Source organism: Euphorbia lathyris, chromosome 10 (assembly GCF_963576675.1).
Source record: "Euphorbia lathyris chromosome 10, ddEupLath1.1, whole genome shotgun sequence".
Lineage (NCBI taxonomy): Eukaryota > Viridiplantae > Streptophyta > Magnoliopsida > Malpighiales > Euphorbiaceae > Euphorbia > Euphorbia lathyris.
In genome coordinates, this window is record NC_088919.1 from 55,425,393 (window position 1) to 55,439,276 (window position 13,884).

The window sequence follows — 13,884 nt, forward strand, 5'->3', positions numbered from 1 at the left end:
AACAATATTTCTCCTTATACTCCTATTTTTGAGTTTGAGTTTCTAACAGTTGCTCCTTGTAAACTTCTTCTTGAAGGTCACCATGTATGAATGCATTTTTTATATCTAGTTGATGCAAGGGCCAATTAGAGCAGGCAGCCAAGGAGATAAAAAGATGAATAGAGCCTATTTTAGCCACTGGAGAGAAGGTGTCAGAATAATCAACCCCATAAGTTTGAGCAAAGCCTTTTGCAATAAGACGAGCCTTTAGACGAGCAACAAACCTATTAGAATTAACTTTCACAACAAACACCCAACGTCATCCAACATATTTCTTACCAACAAGTAAATTCACCAAATCCGAAGTACCATTAGCATCCAAAGCATTGATTTCATCTATCATAGCATTGCGCCAGCCCGGGTGGGATAACGCCTCAAAGATAGATTTAGGAATAATAGTAGAGTCAAGGGAAGCAACAAAAGACAATGAAGGAGAAGATAAGTGCTCAAAGGAAACAAAAGTAGAAATATGATGGGAGCAAAAATGTCGAGGAGCTAATGATTCTTGATACTTAGCATATTCATCTGCAGTAAGGGTGTAAGTCAGGCCAGAGGATGTAGCATCATTAGTGACAACCTGAGCAGAACGATGCCTTTGCGCCTTTGCCTTAAGTTGCGGAAAAACACGCTTGGTATGACCCTGCTTATGACAGTAATAACACTCAAAGACTCTGTTCCCTTCAGTTGGACTTCTGATGTCCCGAGTACCACCCTTAGTCGGACCCTTATAAGACCGATCAGATGAAGGCTTGTGACTGACTAGAGCACTAAAAGCAGAAACAACAGGAGTGGATGACAGAACCAGTCCACTTTGCAAAACACGGCTAAGAGCTTCTTTAGCACTAGGAAGGGTGGCACTAGAGAGACTTTGAGAAGTAACACCCTCAAAATAAGAACCAAGTCCACACAAATAGCGAAGAACAAACATTTGTTCCCGTTAAGCTTGCAACATGCTGATATCAGTACTCAAAGGCAGCAATTCATTTTAGGGGTGAGCAAAATAACCGGTAACCGATTACCAAACCGATAACCGAACCAAAATTCTAGTTTGGTTCGGTTATTTTAATATTCTGGTTTGGTTCGATTTTAATTTTGGCTTAGCTTGGTAATCGGTTATCGACTCGGTTACTAAAAAAATATATCGGTATAACCGATAGTCGGTAACCCAACCGAACTTATTATATAAATGTAAAAAATATAATTTTATTTTTACATATATAAATAACTTATAAAATATAAAATCCTACCTCTAAAAAATATACTTTTATCTTTATATATATATAAATTTTGGTTCATTAGTCTTTAATTTCTTCAATTGTACTTTTATACAATAGCATTATTTGAAAACTGATTTAAACAAAAAATTAAATATTATGAGTTTCGGTTATTCAGTCGGTAACCGAACCGAACCGAAAATTTTTGGTTAAATAAAATTCGGTTACCAATCTTATTCGGTTCGGTTATGAAAATAATACAAATTTCAGTTCGGTTAGTAACCAAACCGAACCGATGCTCACCCCTAATTCATTTAGCTATTGAAAACTTTCCCTCAACTGCATAAAGTAATCCTGAGCAGATTGACCCTAGCGATTAGTAGTATAGAAAGACTTATAAGTATCATATAAGCGAGACACATTATCCTTCCCAGTATACAGATTTTGCAAGTAGTCCATAAGTTGTTTGACATACTCATAATGACGAACCAATCCAATAATAGACGTATCAATAGAGTTCTTGATACCCACAAACAAATAGGCATCATCTGCCATCCAATCCTCATCAGTTGTTTTCGGGTCATCAGTTAAATGACGAGTCTGATGCTACGCAAATAAATCTTAATTAATTTAGACCAGTCTAAAAAATTGGAACCCATCAGTTTATGATCGGTAATCTCAGGAGAACCCGTCATAATGCTACTAACCACACTTTTGCTAGATTCGACTTTCTTATCCTTGTCCTGAGGCATTGTAACAAAGAAAAAAACAACCCAACAAGTTTCAGCAAAAAAAGGAAACACAAACAGGGACCAACCTCCACGCGTCGGCGCGTCCGGCCACCGCTTTAACTTCGGCGACATCTGTTGGCTTTGTCTCCTCTAGTGCGGCCTGCCTGTCCACTTGTTGCTTCTTGCTCTTCCAAGAAACTAAATTACCTCCAACAAAGACACAATAACCGGTAGTGGATCTCTTATCATCTTTGTCTCTTGCCCAATCTGCATCGGAGAAACACTCAATCTGGGTATGACCATAATTCTTGTAAAGTAAGCCCCGATCAGGAGTTCCCTTTAAGTAGCATAAGATCTGTTCCAGTGCAATCCAGTGATCAACGGTGGGAGATGGCACAAATTGGCTAAGAACACTAACAGAGTAGGCAATATCAGGTCTAGTCACTATAAGAGAGTTTAACGACGAACATCCTGAACAAAGGAAGTACTCCCCAAAAATACGAGGTGACACATGAAATAGGGGTTTATAAGGAAAGAGAGTACCATACGGAGTCTCACCCTTTAACACGGAAGAAGGCATGCGATTGATCAGAAAACAAGTTGTAGAGACATCATCAGCCCAAAAATGTTTAGGAACATGTGTTTGAAACAGAAGAGCTCTAGTAGTTTCAAGAAGATGACGATTCTTGCGTTCAGCAACACCATTTTGGGATGGTGTATCAACACAAGAAGATTGATGAAGGATACCATTATGGATCATGAAAGATTGAAATGGTCCAAAAAAGTATTCTTTAGCATTGTCACTTCGGAGTATATGAACCGAAACAGTAAATTGTGTTTTAATCTCAACACAAAAAGTAGTAAAATGAGTGAATAATTCAGAATGAATTTTCATTAAATATTACTAAGTAGTTCGAGAATAATCATCCACAAAAGTAACAAAATATCTGAAACCCGGTTTTGACACAATGGAACAAGGACCCCATACATCAAAATGAACTAAACCCTAAGCGGGCTCGATTATAATGTCACAAGCGGGCTCGATTATAGACTCATGAATAAATTCATGAACAAACTCGATTATAATGTTCACGAACAATCTCGATAGAAGCTCGTGAACAAGTTTAATAGAAGCTTGTTATAATTATAATTTGATATATGGTACATTCTAAAATTCTTTTATTTGATATCATAATAAAATATAAATTAAGTTAGGAGGATAGGAAATGAATTTAGATTTTTTCTTTTTTATCATCATATCACTTCATATCTTCATCATGTTCACTTTTCTTCATCTCTTTCCTCTTTTATTTTTGCTTCCTTCTCCTCACACTATTTTTTATTTAATGACTAAAATGAGGTTTTTAATGTTTAAATCATGTAAAATTATATTATTTTATTTGATATTATTTCGTTCGCGAACGCAATAAACGAGCTTGTTCATGAACATGCTTAACGAGCTCTTCACAAGCAAATTTCGTGAACAAACTAAACGAGCTGCTCGTGAACAAGATAAACGAGCTAGTTCGTGAACAAACGAACTTCTAAATGAGTCGAGCTCAAATACAAATTTGAGCTTGAAACGAGCTCGAAACTTAACTCGAGCTTGTTAACATTATAACGATCCGAGTCTAAACATACCAAAACTCTGCTTGGCTAGACTTGATTACTAGCCTACAGCTCGTATTGATTTATATCTTAAAGAACGTTAAGCATTTAATTATACTTTAGGGACAAAATTTGAATTTCAATTGGAAAAACTCTATTAGGAACGAGGAATAATTGAGCCGATCAATAAAAAAAAAAAGACGCTTCATTAAAATTTAATTAATGCAAAAAAGTTGAAATTTTTTTTCAATAGACATTCATTATAATAGAATTGAGTAAATTATATTAATGGTACCTGAACTTTACCCTAATTCACACTTTGGTACCTAGATTACATTTTGTTTCAAAAATATACTCGAAGTAACGATGACCAGACAATTTAGTATATTTTACCGGTTAATGGCCGGTCAATACGATTTTGACGAATAAATTACACTGATGGTACCTAAACTTTATCCTAATTCACACTTTGGTACCTAGATTTTATTTTGTCCAAAAAATACACCTCAAGTAAAAATGACTCAATATTTTTAGTACATTTGACCGATTAGTGATCGGTCAACGCAAGTTTGGCCATTTTAAATTAAAAATTGAGATCCATCATACACTCAATTAATATATTTTATGTAAATTGAGTGTATGGTGAGTCTCAATGTTTAGTTCATATTACCCCCGGTCACTAATCGATAAAATGAACTAAATTTTTCAGTCACATTTACTAGTGTTATGTTTTTTGGATGAAATAAAATATAGGTATCGAAGTGTGAATTATGGTAAAATTCAGGTACCATTAATGTAATTAACTCATGAAACTCGCGTTGACCGGTCATTAACCGGTAAAATATACTAAATTGTCCGGTCATCGTTACTTCAGATATAATGTAATCTAGATACCAAAATGTAAATTAGGTAAAGTTCAGATAGCATTAGTGTAGTTTATCCTAATAGAATTTCTGGACAGTGGTATCAGGCTGGTCATACATTGGATTAGTGAAGTAGAAAGGTCCAACCAAATACTTGACCATATCACGATATATCGAATTGGGCCGCCGGAGCTTGACACCGGATTTTCCACCGGAAAAATTAGTGAGAACATTACAAGTAGGATCAGGAGAAGAAACCAATCTAACAGAGCACAACTTTTCTTTAAGTTCCTTTCCATTAATAAATTTGGTCACAGACATATCGAATTGTCCTTCCTCATCAGTTATATCACTGTTGTAATACATTACTCTTCTTCTCTCATCCATACATGTAACTGATACTTTACATCCTGAAAGAAATTTTTCCTTGTTTGATTATAATCAATATCTAGTTATATGGTCTATATATTATGTATAATTGTACAAGATATACTCATATAAAAAAAATGATAACAGTGTGATACAGATAGTGTTAGATATGTTTTGTTTCTAAACATATTGTCGTGTTAAAAATTAATAGCGTTTACTTATCGAATAATTAATCATTTTTCTAATTATGTTCCTGGCGAATTTAGGTAAATTACATATATGGTGTACAACATTTGCTTACATTTTGGTGTATAACCTTCAATTTTGCACATAAAACTGTACAACCTTTTGGTGACTTCCCAATAAAATGTACAGATGGTAATTATGGCCGGTCAACACAAAGTCAACGCACCACGTTAGCAAGTTGACCTCCCTAAAAGTCAAAATTGCTGACATGGTGCGTTGACAATCAACTTTTGACTTTTAGGCAGGTCAAATTGCTGACGTTGTGCGTTGACTTCCCGTTGACCGGTCACAATTACCAATTGTACACTTTAGTGTGAGGTCAACAAAATATTGTACAGTTTTGTATGAAAAATTAAAGATTGTACACCAAAATATGAAATGCATGAAAAGTTGTACACCACGTATGTAATTTACCCAAGGAATTTACTACTTGAATTTCATATTTTTACAACAGAAAGAAAATAAGATTTTTTAGCATGTTATAATTGTGTAAATATAATCGTTATATAAGTTTAAAAAACTAACAAAATATTTTTAAAGGGTCAATCAATATGTTTAATCAAAATTAAAAGACCGGTGATATAATTAGAATCCTCTCTATCACTCTTATTTCTCTCTCGATACTAACTTGAGAGTTTGACTCTATATATATATAAAAAAAAAAAGTCTATTTTGAGTGTCGTTAAACACGTGATGATAAAAAAAATATCACTTTTAAATTTAAAACTCGATTAGTAGAGTTTTATTTATTTCATCTGCATTCAAAATTTGTATTCTTCACCAATTGGAAAACATATTTTGATATATGCAATGTGGCTATAGAAAAAATGTAAAAAATTTATTTCAAATTGTCAAAAATATAATTTCTAACTCAAATGAAATTAATAACGTCTTTTTAATTAAACTAGATGTTCATAAATTAATTTGACAAATAAAAGATTACGATGATGGACTTAATATATCAAAAGTTTATTGGATCAAAAATGAAAGATCTGAAGCTTCATATATGTTTTTTTTTTTGAAAAAAAAGTATATGCTAAGATCACAAAAGGTATATTGTGTATCGTATATCGAATCAATTAATTTATGTTAATTTATTGGTTAGTTGATTTGATTAATTGATTGTGTAAATTTATTTGGTGAAACTTAGCTTATTGCTAATAGTTATTTGTGTAAACTAATAAATAAAGATATTTATATTTTATTTGGGGTGGGTAGCAATTAAGGGTAAAGATACCATAAGTTAATTGAAAAAGCTCGTAAAACCAATTTTTTCAAAATTAGTTTTTAGACCTAATAAGTTATTTCAAACCTCTATTCACAAAACACCACTATAAGAGATTTGACTAATCAAAACCTCTAAAGTACTTCAAACCAAACCTTAAAACCACTAATCTCTGAAAGCAGTAGTGCTCACCTGACCCTGAATGACCTTAGAATAGTTTGAATCTCCACCACAGGATTCTAATAAGCTTGTATCTAACGGTGAATGACCAAATCAATTTGGTCATTCAGGATCCAGGTGAGCACTACTATCTCTAAAGAAGTTCAAACCTCTAATTTTACTATAAAAAAAAAAAAAAAAAAAAAAAAAAAAAAAAAAAAAAAATCGGAAAAATGAATGGTACCTTTGATGGGTCTGTCCCCGTTAACCCATTCATTGTAGCCCTTGGTGCAATCTTAGCAAATTACCTTTCCAGCCACATGAATAACTTTACTTTCATCCGAACCCACACTTGATTTAATGCTTAAAACTAGTAAAGAAGCCACAATCATAAATCTTAATCCCATAATACTACTTGCCATTTTTGTTTCTGTGTTTGTTTTAATAATACACAAACACCTATTTATGGGCTTCATTTTAGAATACAAGTGCAATCCACCTCTTTTTTTTCTCTAAAGAAATAAGTATATAATATATTCTAACCACCCATTTCTACTTCAAAATAATTAAAATTTGGTATGCACATAAAAAAATATATATTAATGATAAAAAAAATCAATAATCTGGGAGTCAGAGGCTTCGGATTTGTGGTTCGTGACTCGGCTGGAAGCTGCTAATGGAGTCCTGAACTTTCAGTTGGACCCATTGTTGATCGAAACCCTTTTCGTTTTGAGCTGGCTGAAAGCCAACGGATGGAAAGATATTAGGTAAGAATCGGATTTACAATTTTTAGTATATGTTTTGAAATGAAAAACTAGTGGCAATTCGATTTTAGAGTTTATTCCTTATTGAAGGATATAGGAAATTGATCTATAATTTATGTTCATCATTCAGCAAGGCAAACTTACCGTTGGGTGTGGGTGTTGCTCGGGCTGTAAGTTCTATATCTGATCGTGGAGTATCCCCTCTTGTTTGTAACACTCTTATCAGATTTTTAATAGGATAAATAATTTATTAGCCTCCGTCTTTTCACCTAATACACTGTTTAGTCCACCTATTTTTGAAAAACGCATAATAAGATTTCTATCTTTTATCAATATTAACCATTTGGTCATTCTGTTTAGTTTTTTTAGATTTTTAACCAAACATATCTTAAGTTTCAGGACAACCATTGTAGATATAAAATATAAAATGATCATGTTACTCTGTTATTTTCTGTTTATCTGTTTATGTCAAATATAACAGGTTAAAAATCTAAAAAAAATAGACATAAAGACCAAATAGTTAATATTGACAAAAGATAGAAATCCTATAATGTGTTTTTCAAACTAAAATGATTAAACAGTATGTTAGATAAAAATGGAGGGACTAATAAATTATTTACCCTTTTTAATATAACCCTTCTCATTTATGTAAAACTTCAAAAACTTACCAACCATTATAGAGCTTGATGTAAATAACACTTTTAAGTAATTTGATTGTTCGGTAATGGTAAGGAGAAAGAAACTACTTAGTCAAAAGAGAAGGATGATTTGAAAAATAAAAAACATGATTTATATGATTATTCAACTTTTCATTTTACTGATCATTTACTTTCCCAAAGGATCGTATATTTCGAAAGAAAAAACTTCAAATGAATATAATATTAAAACATATTAACAAAGACAAATTAAATAATAATTTGATAACATAATTGCCTATTTAATTCTTCAAACAAAAAACCCTTCTTCAAAATCTACCAAAATCTATGTATTGGACTGATATTTTAAGAATTAAGCATCAATTTGGTCTCTAAAATTGGTACCAGATTCAGTTTAGAACAAATCCCCAAATCGAAATTTAGATATCAATCCAGATCTAAAATTGATAATATTAACAAATTTTAAATATTAAAAATTGATTGTATTTAAACTAAATTGTCAAATATTATCAATTTCATAGCTGATTTGGACTAAATTAAACCAGCCTACCAACTCTAGAAGCATCATGATATAAGAGTTCCCTTATTCGTATTAAGGGCTACTCTAGGATGAACGTTTTTATGCGGTGCTAATGATTTAATAACTATCTTTGTAGCTCTAGAATGTTTCAGTTTATGCTCCTACCTATTATCTGGATATACCAAGAAAGAAGGCCTAATGCATCATCAACTCCCTGAACTTTGCAAGTGTCTCGTCAGCTCCCTAAACTTGCTTATTTCGTATCACCAGCTCCCTAAACTTGTCCATAAAAGTATATTAGCTCTCTAAACTTTACAAGTGTCTCACTAACTCCCCAAACTTGCTTATTCTGTAACAACTAAATACAAAAACCATAATGCTAACCCTCGATCCTCATCCATTCAATCTCTCAAACCTGCAACACTAACTTTTATAATAGGTTGAAAGGTAGGAGAAGCGAAAAAAATTACCTCTCGAATAGATGAAGACATATTTTAAGTTTAATAAGTTTTTGTATTTAGTTGTTACAGAATAAGCAAGTTTAGAGAGTTGGTGAGACACTTGCAAAGTTCAGGACGCTAATCTACTTTTATGGACAAGTTTAAGGAGTTGATGATACGAAATAAGCAAGATTAAGGAACTGGTGAGACACTTGCAAAGTTCAGGGAACCAATCTACTATTTTGGACAAGTTCAGGGAAAGGCGAAGAAAGAAAGATGTACGGTCTAATGAGACTACGACGAAATATTTACTCATGGGTGGGCAAGCTTTTCTATTCTGGTTCATGCTTTCTCTTGGCTATACATGATTCGTCCGGGGAAGAGATAGAGCTTCAAGAAATAGTGAATGACCTTATCAATACACAAATATATAACTCCCCGTTTATAGGAATTGGATTCAAGCTTTCCCCAGCCCCTTCTCATCAATGAACTCCTGACATATACGAAAGAGTGTGATTCGTTCAAAAAATTCCTACCTTATCAATTTCTAACACACTCTTATGGTAACAAATAATCGAATGCTATCCCCTTAGTAAAAACCGTAATTCAATCTTAACACCATAACAGAAAATTAGAAACCCCAGCTCAAATTTATAATTTTTCTAACTAAATACCAAAAAAGAGAGCCACACCAATCCCTTAAAACAGAGTAGAATTAACATTAAACCATTTGGTATATAATAAGAAATCAAATTCTAATTCCCATAGCCAACAAAAATGTGAATATACAAATGGAGATATTGAATTTAGTTCATAAAGATAGATCTCCACATAAATATGTAAAAACTAACATGAACACTATAGAAGTGGTGGTGTGTTGCTCAAAGAAAATAGGAAAACAAACTGAACCCAGAATTATAAATTCAGCTTAGCACATTCACAACTCTATCTTTCCATGGCAAAAGTGATCAAGAAGAAGCCAAACCAACCTCTGATTACATCAGACCAGCTGTTTTCATTGCTACCTTGAAATCTTCCTCACTGTTGGAAGCTGGCACCTGCATTTTTTCCATAGCCAACTAAATTTAAGACCCATCTACATTTTAAGAAGTGAGAAGGTAGAAATTGGAAGCTTCAAAACAAAAGATGAGTTCTGATGAAGGGATCATTTTGATCCTTCAACTTGATATAAAAATCTTTGAACTTCACATTTTGAACATTAAATTCTAAATCCATTAAAAATACTAATGGAATGATGAGGGTAAAATGGTATTTAACAATGATGTTTGATTGACATGGACAAAAGAGTCTGTGCTGTGATATACTTGTCCATGTCATCCTTTTGTTAATTTTTTTCCCAATGTTACAAAATGTGAAGTTGAATAATTGTTATGTCAAGAAATGAAATTTTCAGAGTTCATGCTGCAATAGTTCAGGGGTCATAGATGTATTTTGCCATATCAAATCGGTCCTTCAAACCAGTCCAAAACGGATATGTTATCTGTTGTTTCTAGACACGCGTAAATTGCAACAGAGACATGTTTAATTATGACAGAAACACGTGTCCTATTGAACTAATTTGATACAAAATGACAAAATGAAGGACTAAATTGTTGTTCATTTTCGATTATATGATCTCAGCCTGAACAGTCAAATTATTCCTTTATCCCTTTATCCGGACAAGCTTGATAAAGATTTTGATATTCTACAAGGAAATATCTTAATATCTAAAAGAAAAGGCTAAATTTTACCTCTACAATTTTCGTCCCAAAGTATCGGTCAATTTTGTCCATGATCATTTGGTCCCTATAATCCATCACAAAGTTAAAGACCGCTCCTGCAAAATTGCATCAGAACAATAGGAATCAATTTTCAATTTCAAAATTGATACAATGAATATAACATGCAAGGGATATTATTCTGATAATACATTGATTACGATTGCGTTACTGCCGAATAGCACCTGACCTAAGTGAGCTCAGTAACCGGATTATCGATCAAATTTATGAGCATTTATCAGGGTGGTAGTGTGTCACTGACATTTCTTAACAGAAGAAAATAAAGTTAACTCTTTTAAACAACCAAAGTTTTTCATGATAGACAATCGCCTAGTAAAACAAAACAATGAAATTTACCTTTTCGGCCAAAACGCCCAGCTCTACCAATTCTATGCAAGTACACCTCATAATTAGGCTCTGATGGATTTTCATACTTTACAGGAAGATCATAGTTAACAACTAAATTAACCTGTGTAATAATCAACAAGTATAGTCAAGGTGGTGGCAACAGACTGGATAGTAATAAGAGTATTACCAGTTAGATAAAAGGAGTCACCTGTTGTTGATCAAACCCTCGAGCAAGAAGATCAGTAGAAATAAGAACTTGAGTTAAACCGTCTTTAAATTCTTTGACTATCTTGTCTCGATCCTCAGTATTTAGAGCACCGTGAATGGTGGTAACTTCATAACCCATTTCAGTTAAAGATTTGTGTAACATGCCTGCACTACGTTTTGAGTTCACAAATATAATTGCCTGCCCCATCTTCTCACCAAATTCAAGAATTCTTTCTTTCACCACTAAAATCTTGGCTCTCTCATCCGAACAGGTAACCTTGTACTGCTTCACAGAATCTAATGAAAGCTCTTCTTTCTTTACAAAGAGTTGATTGTGATCTTTCTTCACAGTCCTAGCTACAAAATTCTTGACAGTCTCGTCAAATGTCGCAGAGAACAAAAGCACCTGAGAAGAAATGAAATTAAAATAAGTACTCAAATAATTGTTCTCTAAATTTTCAAGATACTATGAAGCAAATAATTCAAATAGTATGGCAAACCTGGCATTGAGCATTGGCTCTCTCAATGTCCTTCATTATCCTCAGTGAATCATCTTGAAAACCATCCTGCATCAATTCAATTTTTATTAGCAACCAACGGAAAAACATATAATTTACAGAGATGATAAATTTCATGTATACACCATAGAATGAAAAAACAGATGAGAAATATTATCATTCAGAAGTCAGGACATTCAGATACTTTAATTTCAAATTAGATACCAGACAACTAAATTTAATCGCTTAAGAAAGCATGTGAATAAGTTCTGTACTTATTATTATTAACAATTCCAAGAGCATCATATCAATGAGAATTTCCATCATAGATGCTAATGCCAGTCGAAAAGTACTAAATGGCAGCAAATTGAAAATGTTATAACTGAAAGATACAATCAAACAACAATGGTGAAAATTGGTACCTTAGCCAGCATGTGATCAGCCTCATCAAAAACAAGAACCTTCATGTCAAAAACCTTCAACGCCCTATTTGACATCAACCTCTTTATGGTACCAGGAGTGCCGATAACTATTTGTGCAACTATAGATTCCCGGTATTTAGCCCTGTCCTTTGGATTCTCACTTGGAATAGCACTCTCTGAAGTGATTCCAGTATACTTTCCCATCTTTCGAAGAACTTCGAGATTCTGTTAAATGTTTCAAAAATTGAGTCAATTAATGACTTTCTTTTTTTGTTAATAAAAAATGCAATAAAGGATTGCATTATTGCTGCTTAACCATTACCCCTATAATAAGAATTCAAAGAGGAGTTGCTCAGCTTATCAAATACCCATAACATGATCATAATTTTCAAACTGAAATTATTATATTCCGATTGGAAGGAAAGAGGTAAAGTATGTTCTCCAAAAGACAGTGGACAGAATAACTGGGGCTTTTGAAACCCTAAAACAGTACTTTTCAAAAGATCTTGCTTTCTAAAGCAAGAATTCAGAGTTTAAAAACTTATTTTTACCATAAAAAACATCAATCCAAATAAACAGCTAAAGAAATTAAGTATTTGATACTATATTACACTTTTAAACAACTCATGCCCAAAATGTATCAGTATTTAACCGTTTTCTTCTCAATTAAGCAAACAGGGCATTACACAAGGCAAATCAAGCAATAACAATATGAGATAAGAGAGAAGCCTAACCTGAATGGTGAGCTCTCGTGTAGGGCAAATGCAAAGCGCTTGAGTTCTCTTCAAATTTGGATCGACACGACTTAACATGCCGAGCACAAAACAAGTGGTCTTACCAGAGCCATTATGCGCTTGCGCTATCAAATCTTTATAAGGAGGATTGAGTATCATTGGAAGACTAATAGCTTGAATTTTGCTAGGCTTCTGAAATTTCATCTCGACATACAACCCTTTCAGCAACTCAGGTGTTAACTTCAAATCTTCAAAAGTTGCTGCAGAACTATATGGTGTATCACCAGAAGTAACCTGAATCGCATAGCAAATAAATTGGAGCAAGAGAAACCCTAAATCTCTTACACCCTAAATAAAATCTACTAAATCCCACAAAAGTGAAGAAGTTCGAGAGTGAGAGATCGTACAGCTCGGATGTTAGAATCTTCGGGTTCATCCAGAAATTTGTTGACCTTCTTGCTATCATCAATGGTTAATTCATCGAGCTCTGGCACTACTTTATCCTCAGATGTGGAAGCAGGTTCGTTTACTTGTTCCTCATCGTCTACCTCGTCGCCCCAGCACCGCTTTACCTCTGTCACCTGTGGCTTAATTTCGGCAGTGGCGGTGGAGGTGGAGGTGGCGGCGGCGGCGGTGGCGGTGGCGGTGGCCGTGGCGGCGTCGGTGGCGGCTGCTGCTCCGTCGGTATCGGCCATTAGAAGGAGGAGGCGGAAGTCCGGAAAAGAGAGACTGAGATCGGAGAAGCCGAGAAGCAAAGAGTTTTAGCAGAAAGGGGTAGCGTTTCTAAACGACGGTGAATGGCTTTTAGTTAAAGTTGAAGAAGGCGGTGAATTAGCTTAATATAAAAGCTACTTATTGTTTGGAGGCTAATCACAAAAATAGATAGTAGTATTTCTATTTTAGTGAAATGCTATTTACCGCTCTTATTTTACTAGTTACTGCTAGATCTGGATCGGGTTGGGCCGGGTCAGATGGGCTTTCTATAAAAGTCTTAAGTCTAGCCCAGTTTAGCTTATTAATAGATGGGTTCGATTTAAAAATTAAATCACAAGCTCAGCTCATGT

General features: G+C 33.8%; 2 protein-coding genes across 2 annotated transcripts; both read right to left on the minus strand.

Moving 5' to 3' along the window:
* Positions 1-4,459: 4,459 nt before the first annotated feature.
* LOC136208377 (uncharacterized) lies at positions 4,460-7,263 on the minus strand. Its single transcript, XM_065999223.1, is given in 2 exon segments — positions 4,460-4,865; positions 6,699-7,263. Coding segments are annotated over 2 exon segments (564 nt in total). The 5' UTR covers positions 6,931-7,263; the 3' UTR covers positions 4,460-4,533.
* Positions 7,264-9,572: 2,309 nt separating this feature from the next.
* Positions 9,573-13,655, minus strand: LOC136208809 (DEAD-box ATP-dependent RNA helicase 38). Its single transcript, XM_066000053.1, has 8 exons — positions 13,228-13,655; positions 12,821-13,114; positions 12,087-12,311; positions 11,668-11,733; positions 11,169-11,573; positions 10,970-11,081; positions 10,586-10,671; positions 9,573-9,892 (listed from the first exon to the last, which is right to left on the minus strand). The coding sequence occupies exons 1-8, from the start codon at positions 13,513-13,515 to the stop codon at positions 9,830-9,832; spliced, it is 1,539 nt and encodes a 512-aa protein (XP_065856125.1). The 5' UTR covers positions 13,516-13,655; the 3' UTR covers positions 9,573-9,829.
* Positions 13,656-13,884: the final 229 nt, after the last annotated feature.